The sequence below is a fragment of the Scomber japonicus genome, chromosome 24 (genome assembly GCF_027409825.1).
Source record: "Scomber japonicus isolate fScoJap1 chromosome 24, fScoJap1.pri, whole genome shotgun sequence".
NCBI classification, from domain to species: Eukaryota; Metazoa; Chordata; class Actinopteri; order Scombriformes; family Scombridae; genus Scomber; species Scomber japonicus.
Window position 1 is genome coordinate 13,529,332 of NC_070601.1, and position 27,928 is coordinate 13,557,259.

The 27,928-nt window shown below is 40.0% G+C and overlaps 1 protein-coding gene across 1 annotated transcript in view; it reads left to right on the top strand.

Annotated features, from left to right (window-relative positions):
- The window catches only part of cckbra (cholecystokinin B receptor a), a 32,751-nt gene extending 6,683 nt beyond the window's left edge, over positions 1 to 26,068 (top strand). Inside the window, exons 2-5 of the mRNA XM_053314308.1 lie at positions 4,422 to 4,670; positions 13,446 to 13,707; positions 24,555 to 24,682; positions 25,491 to 26,068. Coding sequence (XP_053170283.1) covers positions 4,422 to 4,670; positions 13,446 to 13,707; positions 24,555 to 24,682; positions 25,491 to 26,068 — 1,217 coding nt within the window. The remainder of the gene's footprint in view (positions 1 to 4,421; positions 4,671 to 13,445; positions 13,708 to 24,554; positions 24,683 to 25,490) is intronic.
- The last annotated feature ends 1,860 nt before the right edge of the window (positions 26,069 to 27,928 follow it).

Below are 27,928 nucleotides of genomic sequence, written 5' to 3' on the forward strand. Positions count from 1 at the left end.
TCAAAAATACTTTAACAGATCTGGTTATGTGTGTGTAAATTACTGCTGATTCACTTAATCCATAAATTGATTGATGATTAATGACTTGACAACAATTTTAATGATCAATCGAGCACATGATTGATCCTCCAGTCTTCATTAGTAGATAATGACTTTAAGAGGCCATCCACATCTGATGCCAAAGAGATGGGGGTTATAATCCCATAGGACTACTTGTTATGACCACTTGACAAACTATCTGTTGAAGAGGTCCATGAAATGTGGTTGAAAGATCCTGTAAAAGCAAGTAAGTGGTTCTTGAGTTAAGATTGAAGTGGTTTGGGGGGAAAGGCAATTTGATCCCCCTGGGCTTTGGGAAAGTAAAAATAAATATAATACTCAACACATGTTCAATGATAAAAATATTCAGTTGCAGTTTAACTGCTGTAAAGTTGAGGTGAAATGAAAAGACGTCTTGCTCTTACTTGAATGATGCTTGAGAAAAGGGAATTGGTAGCTGCCTCCCACAAGTTCAGGATTCATTTTCTGACTCATGTCTGCTGCTTCACAGGTTCATTTCCAAAGGGCTTTCTGCTCACTTATAATAAGGAGTAACATCGACTATGTCGGAGCTGACAGTCATTTCTAACAATTTAGAACATTTCATCATCTTGTGAGGGCATGATATGAAGTACGGCCCCGTGACAAGGCTGTGATTAAAAGATTTTTCTTTTTTTATGCATCTGAATCATGTCACCTATAAGATTGTTAGCTCTGATTATTAAGGGTCTTTGTTACATTTTATTCATGTATCAGGATGAGATCCAGCCTCATCAGTCAATCCATCAGAAACAGTCCTGTAACTTCACAGCTGCTGACAGATAACTATGCCTTCAAATGGCTTGCGGTCCCTATGAAGTCATGCTAATCCTGCCCTACAGATAAGACAAAATGACACAATATGATGAAACTTTAATGATCCCTGCGGGGAAACATAATTACAGTTTGCACTGCAGTATTCCGTACAATACACAATGGACAGAGCACAAAGAGGTTAAATAAACATACAGAGAGCTGCATCTCTTAGCCTTTGGTCATGACTAAAATGTTCCACATATGAGCATCTGAGAATTGAACGTTGTACTTTAACCTGTGATGTATTTATAGTTGCCTGTGGATTTGAACACAGCTGTCACGCTTGAGGGAGTCAAAGGAAGCAAAGTGAATTGTCCTGGAATTGCTAGGCTCAAGGGAGCCAACATACCACTGTGCTCAATGAATAGATAATACCGTTTTCACTCGACTGGATCACACCAAATCTAACACAATGGGAACAGCGAGCCAGCTCCCTGCTTGGCGTTTGTGTAGGTAGCCTCGCAAGTTGGTGCACTGATTATGCATCTCACATAATTCAGGTGTGTAAATGAAAGTCTAAAACTTGTCACTTGTGTTGCAGGTTGAGCATTCAGTGACGGAAACGAGGTGTTTCTTATTATTAACTTGACTGCTAGATCAATCTGATGAACCGGTCTCAAAGCCATCAGAAGCTTTTCTTAACAAAAGAATAATTCATATTTGCAGTTGAGGGCAGGCGGGTCTCTCAGGAGGTGAAGGTGATTAATATGCATCCTGTCGTGTCTCTTCTTCTCTTTATTGTTTTATTTTATACTATGCACAGATAAAAGAAAAAAAGACCAAAGTGTCGTGGGCCAGAGCTCCAGACCTCTGTGACTTTTTATCATTGCCGTTCTAGATCCTCAGCAGATTGACAGATGAATGCACACATTTCCTCCACAGTTTTATTTTCATGTCAAGCAAATGTTAAACATAATGGCAGGGTTTATTCCAAGAGAGAAATATGTATTTAGAAGAGCAAATGTAAAATCTGCCTGAACCTATGAAAGACTGAAACTTAAAGGTGCAGTGTGTAGAATTATAAATGTGCAGTATGTAGAATGTTGCGGTCTCTAGTGGAGCAGACCTTGCAGAAATAGAATAGAAGTATGTTTTAATTAGTGTATAATCACCTGAAACTAAGAATCCTGTTTTCGTTACCTTAGAATAAACCCCTTTATATCTACATATGGAGCCATGTTTCCACAACAGACAAAGTCACACACTGGCCTTTCTCATTTTTTGCAAGTTTCATAGCGACCATACATTCTCCTACAGTCTTGAAGGAGGGGTATTCAGGTGTTTAAACTCACCACTAGATGCCAGTAAATCCTACACAGTGCACCTTTTAAAGACTTTAAAGACTAATTGATCGTAAATCACTGACCGATTAGAAATCATTGTGGATTTCCTCCTTATAACAACATGGTTTCTTTTGAGCTTCTTTTAGTAAGAAATTTAGACAAAGAAACAACTATATCTTGTGATTGTGACATTGTATTTCTTTCATTTATTATTATTCATATGAGATGTTGTACTAACACATTGAAAGGCAAAACAATGGTGCACATTTCGAGGTCATTAGTACACATTAAATATGACAAAAATAACTGAATAGAGAAAGGGAAAAAAAGGAAATTCTGATGTCAAAAAGGTGATGATGGAGGAGATTTACAAAGCTGTTCATCCATTCCACAAGTACTTCTGTTGAAGCATACCACCTAGTCTGGCGAAACCAGACAATCGTAAATCTCCGCCTACGGATGACTGGGGATTTCTAAATGGACGATAATGGCCACTAACAAACCTACACCCCATACATTTTTTCAAAGATACACCTTATTGAAAACAATCCTCCCTCCTCATTCTTCTCCATTGTGAACAGAATGTCTTTAGGGCAGCCCTAAAGACTTTTGGTTGGTTCTGTAATGCAGGGACTTTTTTTTGAAACTCTGTACTTGTTTCCACCTAGTTTTAACAACAACATTGTCCTCAGTCTGAAGTCTGTCCTCGCACTGACCTGTGAGTCCTCTTGTTACCAGTTTGAGTCTACAGCTAGCGGCTCTGTGAGGCTGTATTCAAGGGGCAGCTTTGCTTTGAGCTAAATGCTAATGCCAGCAAGTTAAAATGCACATAATGACAATGCTAATACATTTATGTTTTGCATTAATATATTCACCATGTTTAATGTGATTAGCATGAAAACTCAAAGTAAAGTTGAGGCAGGTATTTGGTCATAAAACAGTACTGTAAAAAATACTTAAAAGTTACTACAATTCATGCTGAGAAGAACATGCATTTGTGTCATAGTAATTTAGAGACATTTAACTCAAAACCACAAATGTCAACCTCATGGTGACACAAGATGAAATGTCAGGGGAGTCATTAGGATTCATCCCCTAAGAAGTGTGAATGTCTGCTCCAAAAAAATTATTTTTAAAACACCAATACCGATACAGTACTGTTTGTGTCCTGCTTCCTCTCCCCCTGAGTATCTGCGTGTGCCTTCAAGGTGATGTGTAGTGCTCTGTCTGCAGGCTCTGCTGCAGACCTTTAGACTTCTCTCATGTCGTTGTCTTTAATCAGACGACTCAGTCAGCGCAGCACATGGCCGGCCACGACCCTGTCCTGTCAGATACTCTCATTCTCAAACAGACTCGCTGTGACAGGTCAGTGTGAGTGAAGGGAGCATCCCTAAAACCCTCTGGCTGGGCTGTCCTGTTCCCACTGATGCTCAGCTGTGCGGCAGTGCTTGAAAGAAGGAAACCATATGAAATACACTGCAGTCTTAGTTATCCTTGTCTGATGGGCATGTTCTGTTAGTTCTATGATTAGTATTTTAATAATTTGATACAGACATCAAATGAAAAAAAGATGTTGATTATGTAAAACCACCTGACAATCTGTTCTTTCAGGAATATTTCAAATATTATTTGGCTCACAGGGTGAGCAGGAAAATATTGACTTTAGGACAATTTAAGATATTGATTATGCAAAGTTATTCTATCTTGTCATAGAATTTGGTTCTGTTTTTGTGCCTAGAGTATTATTTCCCAGGTGCACACCCTGATACAGACTCTATCCTTGTGTAATAATGTTGTTTTCTTTCAATTTTCTTCATCATCTTCTTATTTTAGTTATTCATGTAATTTAACATGTGGTTTGCCTCGAAGAAATGTTCAACATTTTTGTCAACTCATTTTGGGTTTAATATTCTGGCTGAAGTCTTTTGTCAAGCAGCCAGTTTAATTAACACATGCCTCCTTTATTTTCTCTTCCACTTCTTCTTTGTGGTTTATTACAGTTCCCAGCAGCATTAAACATTTGGTCGTCTCCTGTGCAGACGAGAAAAGTACCCACACTAGCACACAGAGATTTTGATGAAACAAGTTAATAATTTCTATTTGAGAGTACAGACATTCATTCAGTCTGTCCTATTATCTCTGTGTGCTTGGTAATTCACTTGCGCAAATCTGTTTCCTTCCGATATTTGATCAGCGAAATTATATATAAAAATATTATAAATGATGTGTCTCTTTCTCTGTCAGAGATGGACTCGCTGCGCATCCTGCTCTACACCCTCATCTTCCTGATCAGCGTGTTCGGCAACCTGCTGATCATCATCGTCCTGATGTTGAACAAGCGCATGAGAACCGTCACCAACTCCTTCCTGCTTTCACTGGCGGTCAGCGACCTGATGATGGCCATCTTCTGCATGCCGTTCACCCTCATCCCCAACATCCTGGAGGACTTCATCTTCGGAGCAGCCATGTGCAAGATTGTCACATACTTTATGGGTGAGGATGAATTGTTACTACTGCAACATTTTAGCATTATGATAAATTCAAAGAGTCAAAAATAAAATAAGGTATGGGCTGCTGACACTGCTGGAGAGTTATTGTTGTATCTGGCAAAGTATTCGTGATAAACTTGATCATAGTGTTTGGGGCAGTAAAAATGTCCCCATTATTGAATCACCTCTTTTAGCAGTTCTTATAGGCCCATTGATCCTAAACACCAGCTTTGCTTTGTTTGTGTCCATGTTTCAATTAAGGCAAGGCAAGGCAAGGCAGTTTTATTTATTAATTAAGCACTCATTTTATAACCAATATATTTTTGTATCCACGTTTCCCAGCAACAAGGAGCTGCAATTTTTTGTCCTATCCATTCTTGTTAAGTGGTATGTGTCACATTGTCTGCCGCTTGCGCCTTTATTTGGGCAAATACGTAACCATTTTTACAATACAACAAAAAGCATTAAGTATATATTGCTAACCATATGATGCTGTATGTTGTAACCATTCAAAACATGTTTAATCAATATTTATTAATCCAGTGTTAGATTCATTTGGTTGTAAATGTAGCAACAGTATTACTATTGCTATCTCAGGATTTTCCGGAAAATGTGCTTGAGGAGCTAGTCACCACTTTCATATCTGCACACTATTAAGTTAGAGCTAGCAGCTACTTAGCTTAGCTTAGCTTGAAGACCTGGGGGCTCTGTAAACATAAAGGCACATCTAACGCCCATATTATACATCTCATTTGTTTAGTATTGATTAAACATATAAGCTATTACGTGTTAATAACTTAGCTTTGCATGTGAGGGTAGGCAGATTTTGCAGAGCCTGGCTAGCTGTTGCCCTGTTTAACTGTTCTAACCAGTTAACCTATTTCCAAACCTAAAGAAAAAATGGAGTAGTTTTTATTAAAGAATCATCAACTTAATACTAAAACACAAATAAAGCAAGTTAAACGGTCAGGCTAAAGACTTTGCACTAAAATTTAAATTTTTAGGTCATAACCTCCTCATAAATGTGGATGTGTTATCCCACATCACTGCTGACTTGTGTTATAGGAGGCTATTATTGCGTTATAAAAGATAGGAGTGTTTAATTGGTTACACAAATGGTGCATTTGAGAAAAGAGTATCTAAAATGTCACTGAAATTAACTTAGCTCATTATTTCCAAAACCATACACAACAAGCTGATAGCTGCAGAAATTAATTTGAATAATCAAAATAATTTTATATAAGACTGGTTATTCATATCAAAACGTACTTTTCTCTCTAATATACCATCTCTAGCCTTTGTGCCTGGCAGACAATTACAAACTGTGCTTGAGCTTTAAAATCATTTCTGAAAATTGCTCTATCTAACAAGAGCCTGCCTCTCAGGCAGACTTTTCTCCAGGCTTCATATTGCCTGTCAGAAGGTAACCATCATGCCGAAAGTGCTCAAACAGTCACACATCTTCAGGAGTGTGACTTAGTGATGAGCTGGCTCCCATCAAGCCAGACTCAAGGTGCCACGTGAGGCCTGAGTCAGACTGAAGCACGAGAGATGAGAGAGAAACTCAGATCCAGTGCGATACTTTGTCTCTGCGGTTCACTTTGAGCTCTGAATGGTTGAGAAGAGCTATTGAATGGTGAGGTCCACAATCCTATTATTGTCTCAAATATACGAAGCACCATCTGCGAGGATGGGCTTGCAGAATCTCCCTTTCAATTACTGGGCTCTCTGAGCTGTGATAAGGAGGAGGAGGGCAGGAGGGCCAGTTGCCTTAGACTTAACATATAAATGTTACATTTTAAATGGCTGCTTTTCTTATTTTATGGTTGTCATTTCAGTGAAGGTAAGGGCAGGATAGACAATATGAGTCAGTTAACCATATGATTACTCACTTTATTAAATTGTTAATGACTAAGATGCTTTCCACTGTGTCACAATTCCTGCTTAGGCCCTGTGTGTGTGTGTGTGTTTCCGTTGCCCTTCCTTTCTCTGTCCCTGCCTTCAGCATCTCAGCACTGTCTGCTCTGGTCTTTGCCATTCCTCCTCCTGTCCACCAGACGCCCCCGAACTCTCTTTCCTGTTTACCACAACCACCTGCTCACCTGTTCCCACTCGTCGATTGCCTGCACCTGCTGCCCCGTTCTTTCATCAGCTCATCAGTACAAATACCAGTACAAAAAAAGTTTCTTCCACTGAAGAAACTTTGACGAACTGACTTCCACTGACTATTTCATCCTCGCTGACCTGACCGTGATCCTGATTCTGCCTGTTCCTCTTTGCCTGTGTCCCATTTGTACCTGCCGGATCCTGTGGTTTAGATCTTCAGCCTGTTTTTGACCTGCCTGCCTGCCCTTTCCCCCTTTTGGACTTTTCCTCTCTCAGACAGATTCCCCGTTATGACCTGTAAGCCTGTGTTTTAGTATTCTCATTAAAAAAAACCTGCTCATTGTAATGCCAGTCTGCATTTGGGTCATCCACCTGTCTGCCCTGTACACCCACTCATGACACACCATAAATGTGATAGATGTTCCTCTGTTACTCTGTCAAACCGTTAGCATTTTAATTTCTCTGCATAATATTCAGGTATGCAACAATAAAGAATTGAATTATTCTAGATGATCAAACAGCTGCTGTAGAGGTTTTTCTTCTATGATATAACTTCAAATCTGGGAGGAAATAGTAAGCGGCACATGGGTAGGAAAGGATGGGGTAATGGCCCCACTGAGAATTAGGGTGCAGTCATGCTAGAAAGTGGCACAGCAAAATTCATCCGTGTGTCCTTGTGAAGTAATTGGTTGTAGAAGCTTAGTGGCATGTGACAAGTTGGTAAAGTTGGTATTTGTTGCTAGTATGTAGCCTTGTGCTCTCATCTGGCATTGTGAATGGTGTAACACAGCTATTGTAAAACAGATAGTGCCAGACTTTGATTATGATTGTTGGAAGCTGTTATAAAATACTCTATAAACACACACCTGTGACCCCATTACATCAGTATTATTGCCCCTATACTAATTGTTTAACTGGTGGGGCAAAGCATGGAAAGAGATGGACAGGATAGGGGAGGAAGATAAAGAAAGAAAGGAAACATGCCTAAATAAATCAGAGCTGGAAAAGTCAAGAAGCCTTGACACTGTAATATTGTATCAGGAGAGAAATATCCTGACCCACTGTGCATCGTTAAAAGCAACAAAAACATTATAAGAATAAAGTTTTTGCTAACAATAACTTCATCATCATCATCATCAGTAAACACACTAACCTACCTGGCTCTCCCTGCCAGAAACATATTCCCATTTCTGGGTGGCAGTCTGCCAAAGAGTCAATAGTCAAACACCCCCCTGGCAACAAAAAGGATCGCTAACTTAATGGAATGCGACTTTTTTTACACAATTAGTGTCAATATCCAGTTAAATGTTAATAATCACCTGAGTCTTTAAGAATGCCTGATTAGCATGCTTTGCACTGCATTCGTGTGTTACTTGGCAACCATTCTACTAAATGTCGCTGAAGAAAGACATTGCTTAGCATAAGAATGATTTGCTATCAATAAATTAAAGCATTTCTTTGTTGCTGTGTTTATTTTATGACACCTTGAACATATGTAGTAATTGATTTATAAAAGCAATAAGCCACAGACGGCAGGGGGTTATAATGATGCCTGAAACCCCCCCCCCCCCCCCCCCCCTCACGTGTTAGCCTTATAATCACTATAAACCTCTGCCTCTTGTGGCTTATTGCTTCGGCCATTTAGAATTCTTCAGCTCTCCGTTTCCCTCAAAGGTCAGTGCTGTCAAGATGGCTTTGTGCTAGTCGATAGCGTACATTTGTATGAGCTGGACTCTTGGCTAGAATGGACTTGCTAATGATGTAACTTTTTGTGGTCCGCACCTGTGTTGCTAGCTTGGTGTAGTTTCAACCTGTAGTTTTTCAGTCAGTTGTCCGTCTACGCTCCTATCCACCATTCCTGTGCTGAATATTATTATTTTTCACGTTGAAAATCTGTAATTGTCATTGTCCTGTACCTTCAAATACTGACTGACTTCTAAATGCTTTTGCACCAACAGTAATCTTGTTTTTTCATGTATTCACTTCATGGATTTAAAAAATTAAGGACCCAATTAGCCCCAGCAAGAAAAAGTGTCTGGGTCTGATTTGAAGCAAAATATCATATGAATATTCATGTATGCAAAAAACAAACAAACAACACTTATCATCTAAACCTCTCCTGGGTGTCTGGTCTGGGCCTCTTACAAGCAAAGCCTTCTATCAGCCCAAACCAATCAATACACAGGATCGTTGTGACTACCCTTGCCTATTGATTTTATAGCAACCCGGCTCAGCAAACTCATCTACTCTTTGCAAACTCATCTGTTAGCACACGCCCATTAGACTTAACATATACCATCCATCCTTCCATTCAGCCATTCGTCCATGCAGCCATCTATCTGCCCCTAGCTCGATAATCATATGAATCATAGCCCTTCTACTGTTTCAGTGGCAGTTATGAGATCGATGGTGTAATATTCTGGGTGTGTGCGTTTGTGTTTGTGTGCGGTCTTCAATCATATTTATGTATACATGTTTGTGTTTTTTGTGTCTGGCCATATGATGCAATTACAGACCAACTTACCAGCTCATTCTTTCAGCTCCCCCTGAGGTACAGTTTGCATAATGTATTAGAATTTTGCTTTTCATGGTTTCCAGCAAACTTTTTAGAAAACTGGCTGCAAAGGCATCTGGCACCTACAGCACATTAATTCCATTTGTAATGTTTTATTTTTGCCGCCAGGTTTCTTTAGGGCAACATTCAACTGAACACTCAGAGAATTAAGTTTTAGCTAAGAATTAATAGCCGTAGTTTCAGACGAGAAATGTAAATCTTCTCTCCCAGGCTCTCCTGGAGTGGAGGTGTGCTGAAGGATCCTCAAAAAAATTCAGTTCTCCTAAAAAGCCTGTTATCTAGCAACCTATTGTGAGTTCTTGCCCAACTCAGGCTTAATGAACAAGAAAAAGGATTAGAGCTTATTCATCCCGAGAAGAGGAGATAGAGCACAGGGGAAAATGGAAGCATTTGGTTGGTTAGTTGACTGGTAATTATCTTGGCTTCACCCTGTCCGGAATCACAGTAGAATCTCTTCTCCTCTAATATTAGCCTCTTGATACCGCCAAGTGTCAGGAAGTGAGCCTTTGATCAGCAAAACTGTCTAAAACTCAGCCAGAATGGACTTTCAGAAGCAATAACTGAGACACATGAGATATATACGTGGAACAGAAAACTGTCTACTCTGGTTAAATATACACAGAGAAAGTGAAGCAATGTCAACAGCAGTTATCCTGGCTGACCTGGTATTTGAATAATATATATAAAATGAAAGTGAGGTTCAAAAGTGAGGTTTGTGTATTCTAGTGTTCATGAAGCAGAGATATTCACAAGTTAAAATTCATATAGAGAGGAAAAATGCAACTGTGCTGCCTTAATTCCCACAGTGTATTAATGCATGGGAGGGGGCATCATTTATATACAGCTACCACCGTTGATTTGGAAGTGTGTTTTAGTACACCAAGCTTTGCTGCTTGAATAAATAATAAACATTTAGTTACATAACTCTTCTTTAGAGGCTATTCAAATTGGTCTACCAGTAGTACTGATCTTGGATCAGTGCTGGCTTCCTCTAGCTGTAATAAAACAGATGGTCAAGTGGGCTTCGACTAAAATGCTGTGCCTGGTGTTGCTCCTGGACAACAATCTGTTGTGAATTTGTTTGTGTGACTGCAATTGTGTCATCAATTCACCTCACTGGAGTATCAGTACTATATATCACCTGAAAGTGCACTTCCTGTCAGTATGAATGCAAGTAACCTGCTGACAGTCTGTATAAGTGTAGGTTTCGAAAATATCACTCACTTGAAAACCTCTCTGTATTTCACACAGGCTTCACCCTCTAATGGGGCTATATATGCTGAACAAGTCATCTCCATGTATCCATGCACTGAAAAATTGCATATAAATAGGTGTTCTGCTGAGTATAATGAGCCGGTTGAACTGTATTGCGATTGGCCCTGTCAAAAGGCAGCTTAGGCCGGATTCTCATGCAGTTTTAATGCTGGTTGGTTGTCATTCCTTCATTTGTGTTCCTGAAGCATGCCTCATTGCCAAAATTAACCTCCTTTGAAAATAATTGTCATTTTTAAAATCACATCTGAAAACTTAATTCTAGGCAAAGTCTTTGAACAGTGTTTCTTTTATGTTCTTTATTATTTATTTTACCAACAGTGGTTTTTACAGCTGTCTTCATAATGCCTTTTGTCTTCTAATCCTGCTGTATGTCTACTTGCTTTGTAAAGCACTTTGCAAAAACCTGACACATGTTCATTTTTAATATTCCTTTTCATTATTCCTCCTCCTCGGCATGTCAGTGAAGCAGGAAAAGAGAGAAAACTCATAATTTCTACATTTCTGCCTTACTCATTTCCACAGTGGGTGTGAGCCAGGCGCTGTGACTGGGCATGACCGCCTTCAAACATCAACAATAGAACCCCCCACCCCCCCACCACCACCACCACCACCACCATCATCACCACCATCACCATCACCATCACCCTTGTTTTGGTCTATCTCTGTGTCTGCACTTGATAGAGACGTGTGGGTGTGAGAGACTTATTGCGTGAGACTCTTACAGCACCGGTGCACTGTTAAGATCCGCATGTGTTGACTGTGCCACCCACTTCTTTCTGCTTAGCTGGAACTGTAGGTGGCTATTCTTGTTGACCGGCAGTGTGCAGTGGCCAGCAGCCAGTCAGAATGGAGTCATGCAACAAGGTTATTGGTAGGCTTTGCACACTGAGCCTATAGAGAATCAAGTTTATGTGACAAAAACAAGAATTGTAACTCTAGCTCTAGGATCACTGGTTGAACCCAACAAGTCACCCTACGCTTCCTGATTTTATTTCCAAGCCAATAAACCAATAAGCCTAGTCTGATGGCTCTTGCAGTAAACATAGAACTTGAGTTACAATGCCTAACTATTTTTCTCCATCAGTGTGACAAGAGCTCATTGGTTTGGTTTGATGCAGTGTCCTGTCAAGTTTTATGTCAGTGTGGCAGCAATAAAAAAAAATTACCCTTCTCGCAAAGCTGAAGCACTTTTAATAATGCAGAGCACAGTCTCTCCAACTGCTCACTGAGCATAAAAGGCATTCAAAAGTCTTTTTGTGACGATGATGTTCTCTTTGTTCTTGAGTTTCTCAACAAGTCAGATCCTTTGTTCTGTTAGCGCCAGAAGATAAAGCCGTTCCCTGGTTCTATCAGACAGCATCAAATCCTACACCAAATATCCACACAATTCTCTTTCTACTACAGGTTGCCATCCACGCCTTTGTTGGGCAGTTGACAATATGCTCAATATCCTTAATCTTTCAGCTTTTGATAACAAAGATTTTATCATTGGTGCACACAGGTAACAATATCCCCTAAGGCCAATCCCGTAGAGGAAAGATGATTTTCAACCAAGCTGTAGTTCGCCACTCAAACACTTAATACAGTTCCTGTAAATTGAATCTGCACCATGCTCATAGGAGTATGCATAATGACTTCCTCCCCTGAATGATAATGCAAAGCTTTGGTTTAGACAGGATATGTTCTTCTGTCATGAAGGAACAATAAATGGGGATTAATATGTGACAGCGAAATGGTGGATTGAGGTTGTTGCTTCTTGTAGTGACAGTGTATTTATTCTGTCTGTCTCCTTTGCAGCTGCCGGAGACATGCATATATGTATGTATGTATGTATGTTTATTTGTCCCACCTCACTCTTAGAGCACAGGCTATGGATGCACTAATTGAGCCTGCTACCCTCTGCACATTATGCATATTCATACATGCAAATACAACGTGGCCTTGGATTGTCTCTGTCGGAATTTAACTAGTTGTTGAACCCTATAGAGACAGTATCCTTAGATATTTAAGGAGGTGCTAGTGTTTAATTGAGAAGACTGAAGACAAGGATATCCCACAATATGTTTTGACTATTAATCAGGCATGTTTGTTAGCCTTCTTACTGTAGTGTGACTGACATGTGATGGAATAGTTTATTTGACTAATGGATCCAAGATGAACTGTGAGGTTCTTGTTTTGTAAGGGTGTGTTCAGTCCGGTAATCTTTTCAGTAAATATTTGCATCTGTATTTATGATGTCAGTGCGTGACACATATTCTCTACTGTGTCTTTTGTAATGGTGTTTGTGAAAGAGTTTAGTCAGCTTAATGCAGCAGCCAATCAATATTCTACAAATCCCTCGTTGGCTGAAGGGATTGGCTGTTAAGTTTGTGTAATGAGGCAGTGGTGTTGTTTGGGCGAGATAAAAATGAATTAAAAGCCACAGTGTTTGAAAGTTGTGGACATTGTTAATGTCTTTGACTATGAACCATAAGATTAAGGAGGTCCAGACCCTAATCCTAACCCGTTCCTGTGACTTGCTAGGCTGTGGCTGATCTTGTAGACACAGTGTCAACAGAGGACAAAGAGTACAGGGTTAGGGTTAGGGTTAGGGTTAGAGGTGGTAAAAGCTATTGTTGGTTTTCGTTAAAGGGACAGTTTTGGCAATGGTGGCACCATGTAGACTATTTGCGAGTGTCCAAAATTCTAAACTGACAGGGTCTGACCAAAGTCATGACATGCTTGGGACTGACGGAGATCAATTGAACCACCAACCAGCTGTTTTTTCTTATCTCTGCCTCAACCAGCATTCTAACTTTGTGTCATGTCTTTTCTTTCCTATAGGGATCTCTGTCAGTATCTCCACCTTCAGCCTTGTGGCCATTGCCATTGAGAGATACAGCGCCATCTGTAACCCACTGAAGTCCCGGTCGTGGCAGACCCGATCCCATGCCTACCGCGTCATCGCTGCCACCTGGGTGGTGTCGCTGCTAATCATGGTGCCCTACCCAGTGTTCAGCGCCCTCAAGACTTTCCCCAAGACTAACGGTACTGTCGGACACATGTGTCGCCTGGACTGGCCCAGCAGGGAAGCTGAGCAGACCTGGTAAGTGCAAGATGAAGTTATTCCTGGCAGAGATGGAAAGAAGTGATGGGAGGTTTTTATTTGAGGAAACATAAGCTACTGCTTTACTGTAAGTGCATTGTGATGTACCATTAAGAGTAATGACTGCTATGTTTTTTAACATCAGGTCATTACTGTTTAGAACTGAGCAGCAAAGCAACATAATAGCCTGCAAAGTGAAAATGCATGGAAAAAGATAGTTCACTCATCAGTTGTGTGAAAACTTTTGAAACATTATATATGCATAGCAATCATTTGGCTGATGTGCCTCACCAGCCGTAACAGGAATAAGTGAGTAAACAATGAATGGATCAACTCACTTAAATAGATGGAATGCAATCTGCTTGGCTTTTCATCTAAATGTGTGGAGATACTCTTATTTACATAGAGTGGAACTGTATAATTTACATATGCATTACCATGATGAATAGAAAACAGCTTCCCTTTTTAGAGCAGAGCAATCAGGCCATTTCCTACTGGCTATCCACAGTTGGATTGCAACAGATTGCATGCTGATTTGGTCATTTTGGCAATATGGCTCAAATCTCTTGCACCTCATATTGAAACAGTCCAGTGTTTGTAACTGTGCTAGTTAAACCATATCTCCGAGATCTCTGCCTTTCAGTATAATGGGTGAGTGATGTGCTTATCTTTCATATTCCAGGGTTGTAGTAGCATCAACAAAACGTGTGAGAATGGTAATGAGTATTAATTGCAGTTGTTTCATTTGTGTTTCTTATGTTCCACTAACGTAACACTGGAATTCAAACAGTACAATACAGCAAAAAATACAGCTCCAAATTAATTCCTGTGTCTTTTTTCATTCATTTAATCCGTGTGTAACAATGTTGTGGGAGGTCTGAGCCAGACAGACTAAATATTTGGAGTACACTGGTGAGTTAGCATATTGGAAATTCTAATGAACCACTGTGTGAAATAACATAATCCTGCTAACTAAATCTACAGTACAGTAGTTTATCCCTGTTGGTCTCTCCCTAGTGCTGTAAAACCCCGCCTGGTGTCTTCACTGGGCCGTAGCCCCGAAACTACTCTGCTGGTTCTTCCTCTCTGGCTATTGTCTGCAAAGCTGCTGCTGCTGAACGCATTAACTAGTTATATAAAGCCTCTGTTTTGTGCTTTTAACTTTTTTTCCCAGAGCTTTTCAGCCCCTCATTTACATTTTTAGCCTTGGCTTCATGTAGAATCACCCATGTGCTACTCACAGTGCTAGTTGTTGAACATCTAGTCACATGAATTCTCTGTGACTCTGTATTTTCTCTGCACTGTACCAGTAGGTAGCTTTTTTTAAATCAAATCATGTGGCATGGAGTGTGGAGGAGGAACAGGACACACAGCAAAGCCGAATAAATGATCCAGAAAGACTGAACTGAAAACCAGGGCTAAGAACTAATGAGGGAATGGGGAACAGGTGACTGGCCTAGGGATCAAGCAGGGCTGACGAGGCTGATACAGGGCAGGTGTGTTGATGAGCAGAGGAGGGAAAAACAAGCAAGGAAACACAGGAGGGAAACCAAAAACCTAGAAAACCCAGTAGGCACATCTCCAGCACAAACTTAACAATCTCACATAACCTGCTGTCTATGGAAAAGGTCAGCCAGGACTGAGATTTTATTAAAAACACTACAACCAGAGGACAGGCAATATATGAATCATAATCCAAACACATAACACTTCAACCTCCAAAACCCCAAATGTCCAAAAACACAAAATCTACAACAACATACCTCTTTTGTGAAAGATTTTCTGACATAGGAGGTTAAATAAAAACTAGATGTTGAAACACGACTAATATGCTACCATACCTTCCCCCATGTTGTACTTCTCTCAAGAGGTTGGCGCTGGCAGTTTGCTATTACACCACACATTTGTTTCTACACAACTTCACCAAAGTTGATCCCTACTCGAAAGATTTGCACAGATTTACTCTCCTCTCAAGCTAATCCACTGAAGTGAAGTTTTAATGCCAGCCATAGGTATGTTTTCTTTCTACCTAGCCATGAGGAACTATTAAAAGGGATAAAGAGGATAATGAAGATAGGGCTCTTTAATTCTTGTCATGTTAAGGATTGAACCCCTGAGCAGAAGCTGTAAAGGTGGCTACAAAGGCGGTGTCTGAAAAATGAATGGAATCATTAGGGAGTCTGTTTTTTTGAAAGATGAAAACGGAGAACAGGTAGCTCCTGCTGAGGCTTAATTAGAGCCAGTATGAAATGGATGGGTCTTAAGAGGTTGTACCAAATGATGGACGAGCTGGGAAAGAAAGTAGACGCTCCATCATTATACAGAGAAAATTGTAGATAATGTGTCTGTCAGTTTTGGTGCTGTAAGAGTACATGTTACCATTTCACTGTCATTTTAAATGAACACATTTGAGTGTACGCTAAAAAAGGATGGAAGAGTAGATCTAATGCAAAAGGTCAGGAGAGAAATGATTATGGCTTCTATAGTTTGGATTGCCCAGTGTTAGGAAAGTAATCCATCCATCCAAATGTCCTCCAAGGACCGATAAAAGCTGCTTTGTCGTTAAAAAGCACCCCAAGTAGATGGATACACAATCAAGGACAAGATATTTTCGAGCATCTTGGGATATACCACACAGGGATTTTTATATCTGGCTATAAACAACTTTGAGTTTTGCATAATGGCTGAACATCTCTCTAGGGGCCAGGCTTTTTTGTGGTTGAACACTAAAGAATTCTCTTTTCTCGGACTGTCTATCAAGCTCTTAAGTTTCACAGTGAGAGACGAGGCGGCAGGAGACCAGTTAATTAGTCGGCTCGTTGAGGAAGGAGGGAAGTCAAAAGTCCAGATGTGTCACTGAGTACAAGGACCTTTTCAAGTTTGAATTCACAGCTTCATCTTCACCCATCATGACTGTCTCTTAAATTACTTCAGGATTAGGGGTTAAAACCTGTAATGCTAGGAGATAATACCTTTTTCTCTTACCTTTCACCATAACCTTTTTTTACCCCTAATGAAGCACTGCATAGTTACTGAAGCATTCATTTTTAGCCTGAAATCTGTCATGGAGATGATGAGCAAATGATACCATGACACACAGGGGTAATGAAGCAATTTTATCTGCACAAAGACAAATTTAATGATTTCTGATTTTGATAATTAAGCGTATATTGTTCATTTTACACAGATTGGATTTTTACTTTCATAATAATGGCAACAGGGCCCAGGAGGGATATATATGTAGAATATAACCATATAACAATTTGCATTAAAAAGAAACTTGGTTATTCCTCTATTTTTGGAACATTATTAGTGTCTCATTGTGTCTTTGACAGATACCAGACAGCCTGTCCTACCTCTGGTGTGGTAGACGATTTAGTCCTATTTAGATTATATAGTTTATACACAGTTAACATGAAATGGTCCGCATTAGTAGAGAAGTTTAGATGACAGCAGAAAAGCTCTGCATTAAGAAAGTATATTAATATTATAATATTGATTTACACTAACAATATTAAACAGACTTCCCTAAAGCCCAGAATGGATAAGTTTGTGTTTCTAGCCAACAGCAGAACTTTAGGGGAGAGTATCACTGAAAAACTGTACACACAAAACAATCATTTCTGCAACTCAGATCATCTCTGCTCACATCACAATCATCATGATGCTGGCATATCGAAAGTACTCACTGTGGCATCTTTATTTAGCTGTGCAGCGGCTCACTCGCTCAAAGCGCTGTACCCTGAGTCTTCTAACTGAGAGCACGTGAGTGAATTTGACAGCTGTCACTCCAGGTACAAACATCTGGCTGTATAGAATACATTAATACAAATGATTGGCTCTGATGTAGTCCTCAGTTTTGTCAACAGCGTACTGAATAAAACCTCAAAGGAGAAATTTAAAAAAAAGACTCTTTTCTCTTTTCTCACCTTTACCAGCTGAGTATAATTGTAGCCATGCTTGTAGTGCTGAAATGCATATGATTTGCTTTGATAATCAATATAAACCAAACGCACCTTTTGATAACCGTGAGGCTTTCAGTTGATGTGGGAACAGTCAAAAGAAGGAGCTGTGAATATAATATTCAACATGTTTAGTTTTTTTTTTTCCTCCGTGTGTCCGTTTGTTTCAGCTCCATAAATCTGGGTTTCCCCCTTGAGAGAAAACCAGCACACATATCACATATTGGTGTTTCCGCACTCCTACGTGTTCACATCCTGACACCTTTTGTCTCACACATTTTCCACAGTATCAAACATCCAGCTGATGAGACGGCTTTGACTGAAGCCTTTTTTTAAATGCGCTGTGCGAAGTGAATGAGAGGGGCTGTGCCAAGTTCAGAGGGTCGCCCAGGAAGACATTAGAATATCAGAGAGCGAATGAGATCCAACCTGCTCCTCTTTCTGAAGTGGCTTTCATGTGCTGACTGATGTGCACCACAGACACCAGTTCTTAAGAGCATTCTGATTGAAGTCAAAAGCGAATTGTGGGTACAGATGGTAAAGATTTATTATTACGATCAAAGTGACATCTGTACACTTTCTTTATATTACTTATTCATGGCGTACTCTTTCTAGTTCCCCCATCATTACCACCACTCTCTCTGTATCCCTCTCACTTCTGTTCACTTCCTGTCTATTAAAACAGGTTTCAGTCTTCTGATTCACCGGTGTGGCAATTGATAAAAACAATCTATACATTTAGAATCCCAAGTGTTTTTTCCCACACCTGTAACTTTACTGTATTTAAGGTCTGTATTCAGACTTATAGAATACATGCACGTATATGTAGTTGCCTGTGTAGTCTGAGGCACAAGGTGAGAAACTGAAAGTAGCTCTCAGCTTTTAGGGTCTTAACATCGTGAAGAACACTCAATATGTCCGTATATTTAGTCCAACACGTAACGTAATAACACAAATAACAAACCATATACGGTCCGTTTACGTCATTTCCTGACCTGCACGTGCATCTCAGAGTACACGTGACTAGATGTTTACGACCGTGAGCCTCTTCTGCTTCTGACGACACACACAAGCCAATCGGTGTTTAGGATTAGGCAGTACATGTCTCCAAAGCCAATGAGGATATGTGACCGACGACAATGACGACATGGGTTTGATTGACAGCTGTTCCAGCCTATGGAAATATTCAGTGAAATGAAGTAGATAACCTTTTAGCCAATAGTCTAAGGTTTCCAACGGTGTATGACACTAAGCTATCATGTTTAGCTGTCCATAAACAAACTCCAAGCATAACCGGCGTGCGCCCTGTGCGTAAAAGAGTTCAACCATATATCATTACGCACTCGGCATTTTGGTACACGGTTGGTTCTTTTTCGACTTAACATATGACTTATACCAAAATAAACAGATAGATAGATAGATAGATAGATAGATAGATAGATAGATAGATAGATAGATAGATAGATAGATAGATAGATAGATAGATAGATAGATAGATAGATAGATAGATAGATAGATAGATAGATAGATAGATAGATATGGCCAAACAAAAAAAATATGGTTATATATAATAATAATAATACTAATAAAATAAAATAAAAAATAATAATAATAATATGGTGTCAGCTTTCATTAGAGACCAATATTTTGATTGTAGGCAAAGGGGTTGTGAAGTTATAGGTGTTTGATTGTGGTTATACAGCTTTGGTAACCAAGTGTCCATTTGGAGTCTCCAAAAAGGACCTAAGGAAAATGCATGGACATACCTGTTGGAAAATAACTCTGACCCAAGACCTGTGGCTGTGGCCTCATTGTGTCTATATCCTGCTGAGAGGTCCCTGAATGTCTGTACACATGTCATTGTAAAGGCAAACCTATGGGCGAGTAAATAACCCCATCATTGTAACCTCTGCCACTCTTTGTCAGTAAGTCACAGAATCACACAGACACTTTTACAAGAATCCTGAGAGTGTTTCCTTTCCAATGATACCAGACACATATCTGAGTCTCAAACTATGAGGGATCTGTGCTGCTCACAACTTGGGCATGTCGTTTAGGCTAACAACATAAAAAACAGGGGCGTATGTTAAGTGGTTAAAGAACAAAGACTGCACTGTCTAGCAGTGTCAGGCCTGCAGAGGCTACAGTAACTGGTCCAACTGGTCCAACTGGCCTGCCTCATGTTAGGAAGAAATTGTTTTGACAGACACATCATATTGAAGAGCAGTGTGTTTTGTCAAAATGAATTTAAAATCACTGTAGCAGGCTAAAGTTTATTTGATCTGATTTCACTGTACAAGATGATGGATATAGAATGTCTAATCTTTTAGTTAAAACTACTAAGATCAACATTTTATATGAACAACGGCTCAAATGACTATACATAATATAAAAGAGGATCATCATCCAACTCTACAGTTCCCCCCCAGTTGTTTTGCCAGCTGTTAAAGTTGAAGTATGTAACTCTGACACCAAGTGTTTAGAAATGGTACTGGGTTAGGTACTGGGCCCACGTTCAAAACACTGGAGAGAGCTGTTACTCCTCGCCCCCTCCCTGCCAGAGTCTACTTCACACGGGTTGCCAGTTGTTGGACGTGATCCTGCATATCGTCCTCCGTATCAGCGGGTGCAGCTGAGTGCTGTATGACGCTGTAACCATCTCCATGTTTCAAAGGCATCTCCTATACATCCCCTTGTTTTGTTTCTCAAATTGTCACGACGTATTTGAGAGTCATAATGAGGTTTTTTTGGTTTTGTAACATCAGACATTATCTGCAGTGTTCCTAGCTGCAGCTCAGTGGCAACTGGCAACCTAGATGCTGAAACTACTGACTTGGTGATTGGTAGCTAGGTGGTGGGTGGCGCATCAGGCCAAAACACAGAATGACAACATAAACATTACTTGAGGGCTGCAACTGAGCTTTTCAAATGTGAATATTCTGGCTGGACTACTGCTTTCAGTGATATCAGTGTTTGAAATTAACATGATTCCTTAATGTCTGGTGATATTTAGGGCAATTTTATGATTACTTGGAATATATTTGTTACATACAGCTACTTTAACTTAAAGTTTACTCTCACTACTCAGTTATCACTCTAATGATTTCAACTTAAAGTTCTGATAAACCCACTGAATGCTACCTGCTCCGCATCAAACAGCAGACAGAGAAAAGTTAGCAGCTGGTTTGTGAGCACAACAGAGTGAATATTGGACTTACATGCTCCAGGTCACCGTAAATACTACTCCACATGTGCTGGTTTGGCAACAAGTTTAACTTGTAAGATTTATTTTTCTGTTAAGAGCTTATTTCCACTGCCCCGAGTGGCTAAAAAAAGAAAAAAAAATGTTAATGCATTAAGGTAATTGTCACTCCCATACAAGATAAATTACAAAATGGAACAAAATTACAAATCTCTCTGCTCTTAGTGCAACATAAGAGACCACACAAGGAGCTACACTGAGTCACAAGAAAATAGACAGTATTCAACCAATAAGCACACACTGTGAAACTAGAAATAATGAATGCAACACAATATAAGAGACATACAGATGGGTCAAGTGCTGGACAATGTTTTGGCTAGATCTCCGTGCCTCTCGGTTCTAATTACTTGTTTATCCTGAAAACATCAGCGCATTGAAAGCCACTTACTACAGTATCCGTTTTTCTCCCACTCATTCTGATTAGACTCAGAGTTGACTTTTTTCTGCTTCCCATAAAAGTTCTTGTACTTGAATTCATAACCTTTTCAATACTTTATCAAATTCTTTTGGTCCTGTGAAGCACCATATACGTTCTATCATCTTACTTTACCATGCCCCCATATACATGTTCTACTTTCTTTCTGGGGAAAGGATTTTGTCAAGGCTCTGGAGACTCCCATCATCTCTTCCCTAAGATAATAATTTAATTTCCTGCTTTACTTCAAAATTCAAGAGGTTTTATTTATTTACTCACTATCTACAGACAATCTGTCTATCTCTATCCTTTGGGAGATGTGTAAAGCTTACTATCGGGGCTTGATCATGTCTTTTGTAGCATCTAAGAAACTTTCAAAGGATTGAGAGGCACAAACTCCTTGAATCTAGATTAGCCAACCTGGAGAAACACTACATAACAAGTCTGAGCCCAAACTCACTCAAGAAACTGACAGCCACATGTGCTGCACTGAATACTCTGCTGATTTATTTGCTGTTTCCGAGCACTCCTTTCCTGTGGATTCCAATGGTGTCAGATCATTTGATACCAAAACTATTAATAAAGCATTATTTTATTCCACTATCTACAATTCAGAACAGCCTGACAATGACCTAGCCCCTACGCATTTATTTTTATAGACCTGAGAGTTCCTAAGGCTGCAAAAGGTCAAGAACTGCAGTTAAATGCCCCAATCACAAGAGAGGAAGCAATGCTTGCCTTATAATCTATGCCATCAGGGAGGGCCCCAGGTTGAGATGGATTTGGGTATAAGTTTTATAAGGAGTTTAACAATATTCTGTTAGAGTATTGTTCTCTGTTTGGTGTTGTTTAACCAATCATTTGAAAATGGGGTCCTATTCAGTAATCCACGGAGGTCAACATCTCTCATCCTTTAAATGAAAGTGCCCTGACCAAATAGTCCTCCTTTACTCTGATCAAATATTGCTTTCAAATATACTCGCCATGCATTTAGAAAGAGCTACCTAACATTATTAAGGACAACCAGAATGGTTTTAAAAAGGGTAAGAACTCCTATGATAATATGAAAACGCTACTTAATATCATTCATTTCATCTATCTCAGGGTTATGACGACCCTGCCCTTGTGCTTTTTCTTCATGCTAAGAAAGCATTCGACCAGGTTGAGTGGTCTTATTTGTTTTATACACTGGGGGAATCTGGCCGGGGCAATAACATTGTCAATTGGGTCAGGGTTCTTTACAATACTCCAATTCCAGCAGTTCTGACTAATGGGCTGAGATCTAGCAATTCCCCCGTTATCATGGGAATAGACTGAGCGTTCCTCTCAGCCTAATGCTCTTCAATGTTGCTATTGAGCCACTGGCCCAAGCCATGAAACAGAATGCTGTAATATCTGATATTCTCATTGGAGAGAGGGAGCATAGAATTACTTATGTGCATGATGTGTTGATATTTTTATGAAGACCACACACCTCTGTTTCCTGGCATGGTTTCAAGCTACACATTAATTCAGCAAAATCTGAGGCCATGCCATTAGGGTCTCTAACATCTATCCCAAACCTGTCAGAACCCTTTCCATTCCATTGGTCTTTCTCTTGTTTTGTGTACTTGGGAGTGTGTTTAACCCCCACATAAGGTCAGATGTTTAAGACCAATTTCCTTCTTCTTCTGGATCCTCTTCTGGATGCCAAGGCAGATTTAGATCGATGGGCCTCCTTATCTCTTTCCCAGCTGTGTAGGATTGCTCTCAATTAAAAAGAACATCCTGCCCAGACCCTGCAAATATCCATATTCTGTTATCAGACCATGTTCTTGTTCAGTTAAGGTGCTTGAAGGCTGGCTGAGTTCCTGGAGCAAAGCCCTGACTGAAGATGGCAAATGTCCAAACGGCAAGCTCTGATGGGGACTTAGATGTACCAAATGTGGGCTTCTATCAGCTGGCAGTCCGCCTCCAGGTGATAGCAGATTGGCTCAAATATGATCCCAACCTCAGTTTGGCCCAATATTGAATCCTATAAAATGTCCTTTGTGGACTTTGTTGTTTGTGAATAACTTTGAGTCTGTAAGGACCTCTATACTAAACCTATCCATTGCCAGGCTGTCAAGACTAGGGGTTTAAAGCATTGTACAGCCAGGGGCTTTTCATCACTAAAGATACCACATTAACAACCAATACTGCCACCTCACATGTAGAAATGGCCTTGTCTTTGCATTTTATAGAGCCATACATTTCAATTCATTTCTAATGTCTCAAGCTAGTAAACAAGCTGGGAGAGAAACCTGGGCATCTCCATTGATGACCTAGATTGGCAGGAAGTGTGGATTCATGCAATGGAAATATCTATTTGTAATCAAACCAAATCTACTCAATTTAGAATGCACTCACATAACACCTGCTCTCAAAAACACTATGCTGGTAATAGTAACTCTGAAAATGGCAATTACACTTACAGGTCATGTGTGAAGCTACAAAGTTATTATCTGGCATTGTGGATGAACTGTAATTAGCGTTTCCCTTTTACATTTTTACTAGCTACCCAAAAGCATATCAAATAGTTTGCTTTTGCCTTTCATTTTGCTGATGAAATGCAAGAGATTGAATGCAAAACTTTTACTTGAAGTGACAGTTCTGCATTTACAGTTTGGCTACTTTTACTCATGTAAATCATCTGAATTCCATTTTCCACAACTCTATGCAGCAGATGCACAGGGTGATTACAAGAATACACAAGGCACAGGTAGATATGAAAGAAGGAAGAAGTTGTGAACAATAAGTTAACTTGCAAAAGTGTAATATAAAGTTTGTACATATATAAAAAGATAGCATCAGCAAAAACATCCTTAGTGCAAAAAGGAGATAGAGCAAATATATAGGGGCATGAAAACTGGCAGCCTGCAGGGAGAAGCAGTTTTAGACGATGCAGAACTGGACTGGGATTGCCAGACAGCATGGTGGTAAAGAGGGCTGTTGGGAGGGGTCAACCATCTGCAGGATCTCCAGCACAGCCCCAACACAGGTTTATGAAGAAAAAAGAAATAAATCTGTGTATTTGTCTGTGTTATCTTGTTATTGGCGCAATATGTTTTTCAGCTAGCGTGAAGAGAATCTGATGTGATCTGTGTTGATTTGAAAAGCAATTTAGATTCCACAGTAAGATTTTCTCCATTTTTTACGACCTTCTCTTTCCATTCTGGCTGTTTTTCAGGTATGTCCTGCTGCTGATCACTCTGTTCTTCATCCCGGGAGTGGTGATGATTATAGCCTACGGTCTGATCTCCAGAGAGCTCTACAGAGGCATGCAGTTTGAGCTGGGCCAGAGCAGAGAGACCACTGGTGAGATCCATCAAAAATCTAATTCAAACTGCAAAAGGCTTTTTGTTCACATTGCTTTAACTCATACTATACACAAAAAAATATCACTTTTTATAGACATTTATATGAAGCAGCAGTCAATTACAGTAAAAAAGATGGGAAACAGTCTAGTAAATATCCTTAAAATATGACAACTGTAACAGTGCAATTCCATATCCATTAATGTTTTAATGTATCTCAGTGTTTTAGTTTTGTAATTTCTAATACTAACAGTCACATTTAAGAATAGACACAGACAAGCTTCTGTTCTCACGCAGTGCACACAAACATACATTTGCATTTTTTGCCTGAGGCAGAGAATGACATATTTTATTGCTACCCACAGGTTTTGCACCTGTTATATCCAAAAATATCATTCTTCTCAGTTGTCGTGAAACCACTTGTTTTCATGCCTATTTGGAATTTCTCAGTGGCCCATCCAGCAGGTATTTTCCATAGAGAAGGGAAAAACTCAAGTATAGCTGCATGGAATGTAAATGATTGCAAAGAAATGGTCCCTTCAGGTAAAATATATCTGTTGTTGTAACTATGTGCGTCGGGAGCAGTAGTTTCCATGGAGTCCAGCTTTGAGTGTGATTCATCAAGGTTGAGACGCTCTGAAAAAGCTTTCAGTTCTGTTCTATTATTAAACATGGTATGTAGTTTCTGTGCTCAAGCAGTAAAATAATGAAATCCCATCTCTGGCATTTAGTCAGTTTTTTGTGCTGTTAATATTTCAACATGTCAGTCAAACTGCCCTCACTTATACTTTTCCCTTATGCCTCCACAGGCCAGAAGAACGGCGTAGCAAGGGGTGTTGCAGGGGCAAACGATGATGACGATGGTTGTTATATCCAGGTGTCCAAAAAGCCCCCTTCTGCTGTGGAGCTCCCCACCCTCTCTGCCTCGTCTGGTGCCACCCAGGCCAAGACTGAGCGCGCTCGCAGCAACACCTCAGAGGCCAAGCTGCAGGCCAAGAGAAGAGTTATACGCATGCTGATGGTGATCGTGGCACTCTTCTTTATCTGCTGGATGCCACTGTACTCAGCCAATACCTGGAAGGCTTTTGATCTAAAGTCAGCCTCCAAAGCCCTCTCAGGAGCACCCATCTCCTTCATCCACCTCCTGTCCTACAGCTCGGCCTGCGTCAACCCCATCATTTACTGCTTCATGAACATGCGCTTCCGCAAGGCCCTGCTGTCTACCTTCGCCTGCTGCTGTCGCAACTGGCTCTGCCGCCAGTGTTGGTGGTGCAGGAAGAGGGAGGCAGGAGAAGATGGCATCACCGCCACCTCCATGGCCACATCGATGGCCACCTCCATGTCCAAGTTCAGCTACACCACCGTCAGCACCACCGGTACCTGCTGAGCCTTCAGGAAAGCTAGGTGGTCGCAGCAGGGGCTGGCGTGCAGCAGTTACTGTGCACCATCTGTATTTCTTTTTCCAATCTTCTGTTTTTCACTCTTCATGTTAATATGCTATGAGTCATGCGCTGAGTAAAATCCCTGCCCTTGTTTATGAGGCCTTTCTAAAAGGTCTCGCACAAATTCTGTGCTGCATGGTCGCAGAATGTGAGGTGGGCAAAACGGTGTTTCACTTTGGTGACATCCTTTTTTTCCGTTTAATTGGCAGCATCTGCTTTGTCGCATCCTGAAGAGAACATCAAGTGCCTGTGCTCTTTGTGTGGCTTTGTCATGATAGATTGTTCACTGGCTGAGACAGACATGATATGAAAATATGAATCCTGTGTTCATGTAAATACTGTTTTTATGTTCTCACCTTGCTGAAGGTTCATTTTTGACGGAGACATACTGTTGGACAATGAGGACTCATTAGTAATGAATCAGTATGGATTTCAGTTACTTTTGTTTAATACTGTTTAAGCTTATTCCTTCTGGACATTTCTCTATCTGTTATTTTATCGAAAACCAACTTTTTTGCTATGTTGGATCCCAAATTTATAAAATATTTGAATACTAACACATCCTATCTACATATCTACAGATATCAAAATGACCAGGGTTGATCCAGCTTTTCTTGACTTAGTTCTTACTAAGTTCTGTGTTAGTGTTTCACTCTTATTCAGCTATGTCTCATCACCTTTTGTGTGTAAAGTCAATTTCCAGCAAGCATCCAAATACAAAAATTAATTCAGATTTCTTTGGTACCTTAGTAATAACAGGATACCTTGACCCTCCTACAACAACACGTGATTCAGGCTGACAAAGCAGGTGCATCTTTAAACATCTTGAAGACAACATCTTAACACTGTAATTTTGCCTTATTGCTTGGCATGCATAAGTAGGAAAGCCTAATGTGTAGAATCAGGCAATTTTCTTGTCAACAAACAGGCTTGGTCATGGAGCTTTAAATTGTAGTCAATGGTGCTACAAATGTATGTGGAATACTGATGCAGACATTAACATCAGTATGTGAATTGGTAGAATATAGTACAGTTAGTTCATCCATGAAAGACTGAACGCACCTGCTTTTTGCTCCAGTCTGCCCCTGTGCTTAGAAAAGTGCTTTAGTCAAACTCACCTTTTCTGCTCAATTATCTCTATGGTGTCTTTTATGTGCTCAGACTTCTGCTGCAGTGCTGCCAATTACGCTAAGCATTACCCAAGTACAAAGCCCCCCGTTTCAAGGCGTATAGACTAACAAGATGTTTCTCAGGGACCCTCTCCTGAAGCGCAAAACTCAAGGCTTTACTGTTATAAAACTGACAAATGGCCCTGACAACACCTTACATGCAAGCCCTTCAATTCTTTAATAACAACAAACCCAATTTAAATAGCATCTGTCATACAAAAAATGTAGCTCATTTTGCACTACAATAAGGAGAATGAAGAAAAACTAGGAAATGGTTGGGCAGAAAGTTAAGCAGTAGTTAAATAATAAATAGGAATAAACAGAAAGAAATACAAAAGTTTAAAGGAATAATTTGACATTATGAGATAAACACTTCTTTGCTTTCTTGCTGAGAATTAGATGAGAAGATTGACCACTCTCATGCCTGTCCATTATATGATGCTACAGCCTGAAGCCAGTTAGTTTAGCTTAGCTTAGCATTGAGACTTGTAGCAGCGGAAAACAGCCGCTCCGTAAACAGTAAAAAAACAGTTAAATAAGCTAATTAAAGCATTTTATGTTGTTTGTTTTATTGAATGAAGACCAAAATGTAAGAATGACTATTTGTGTTTACATGCTGAAACTATGTCTTGGCAG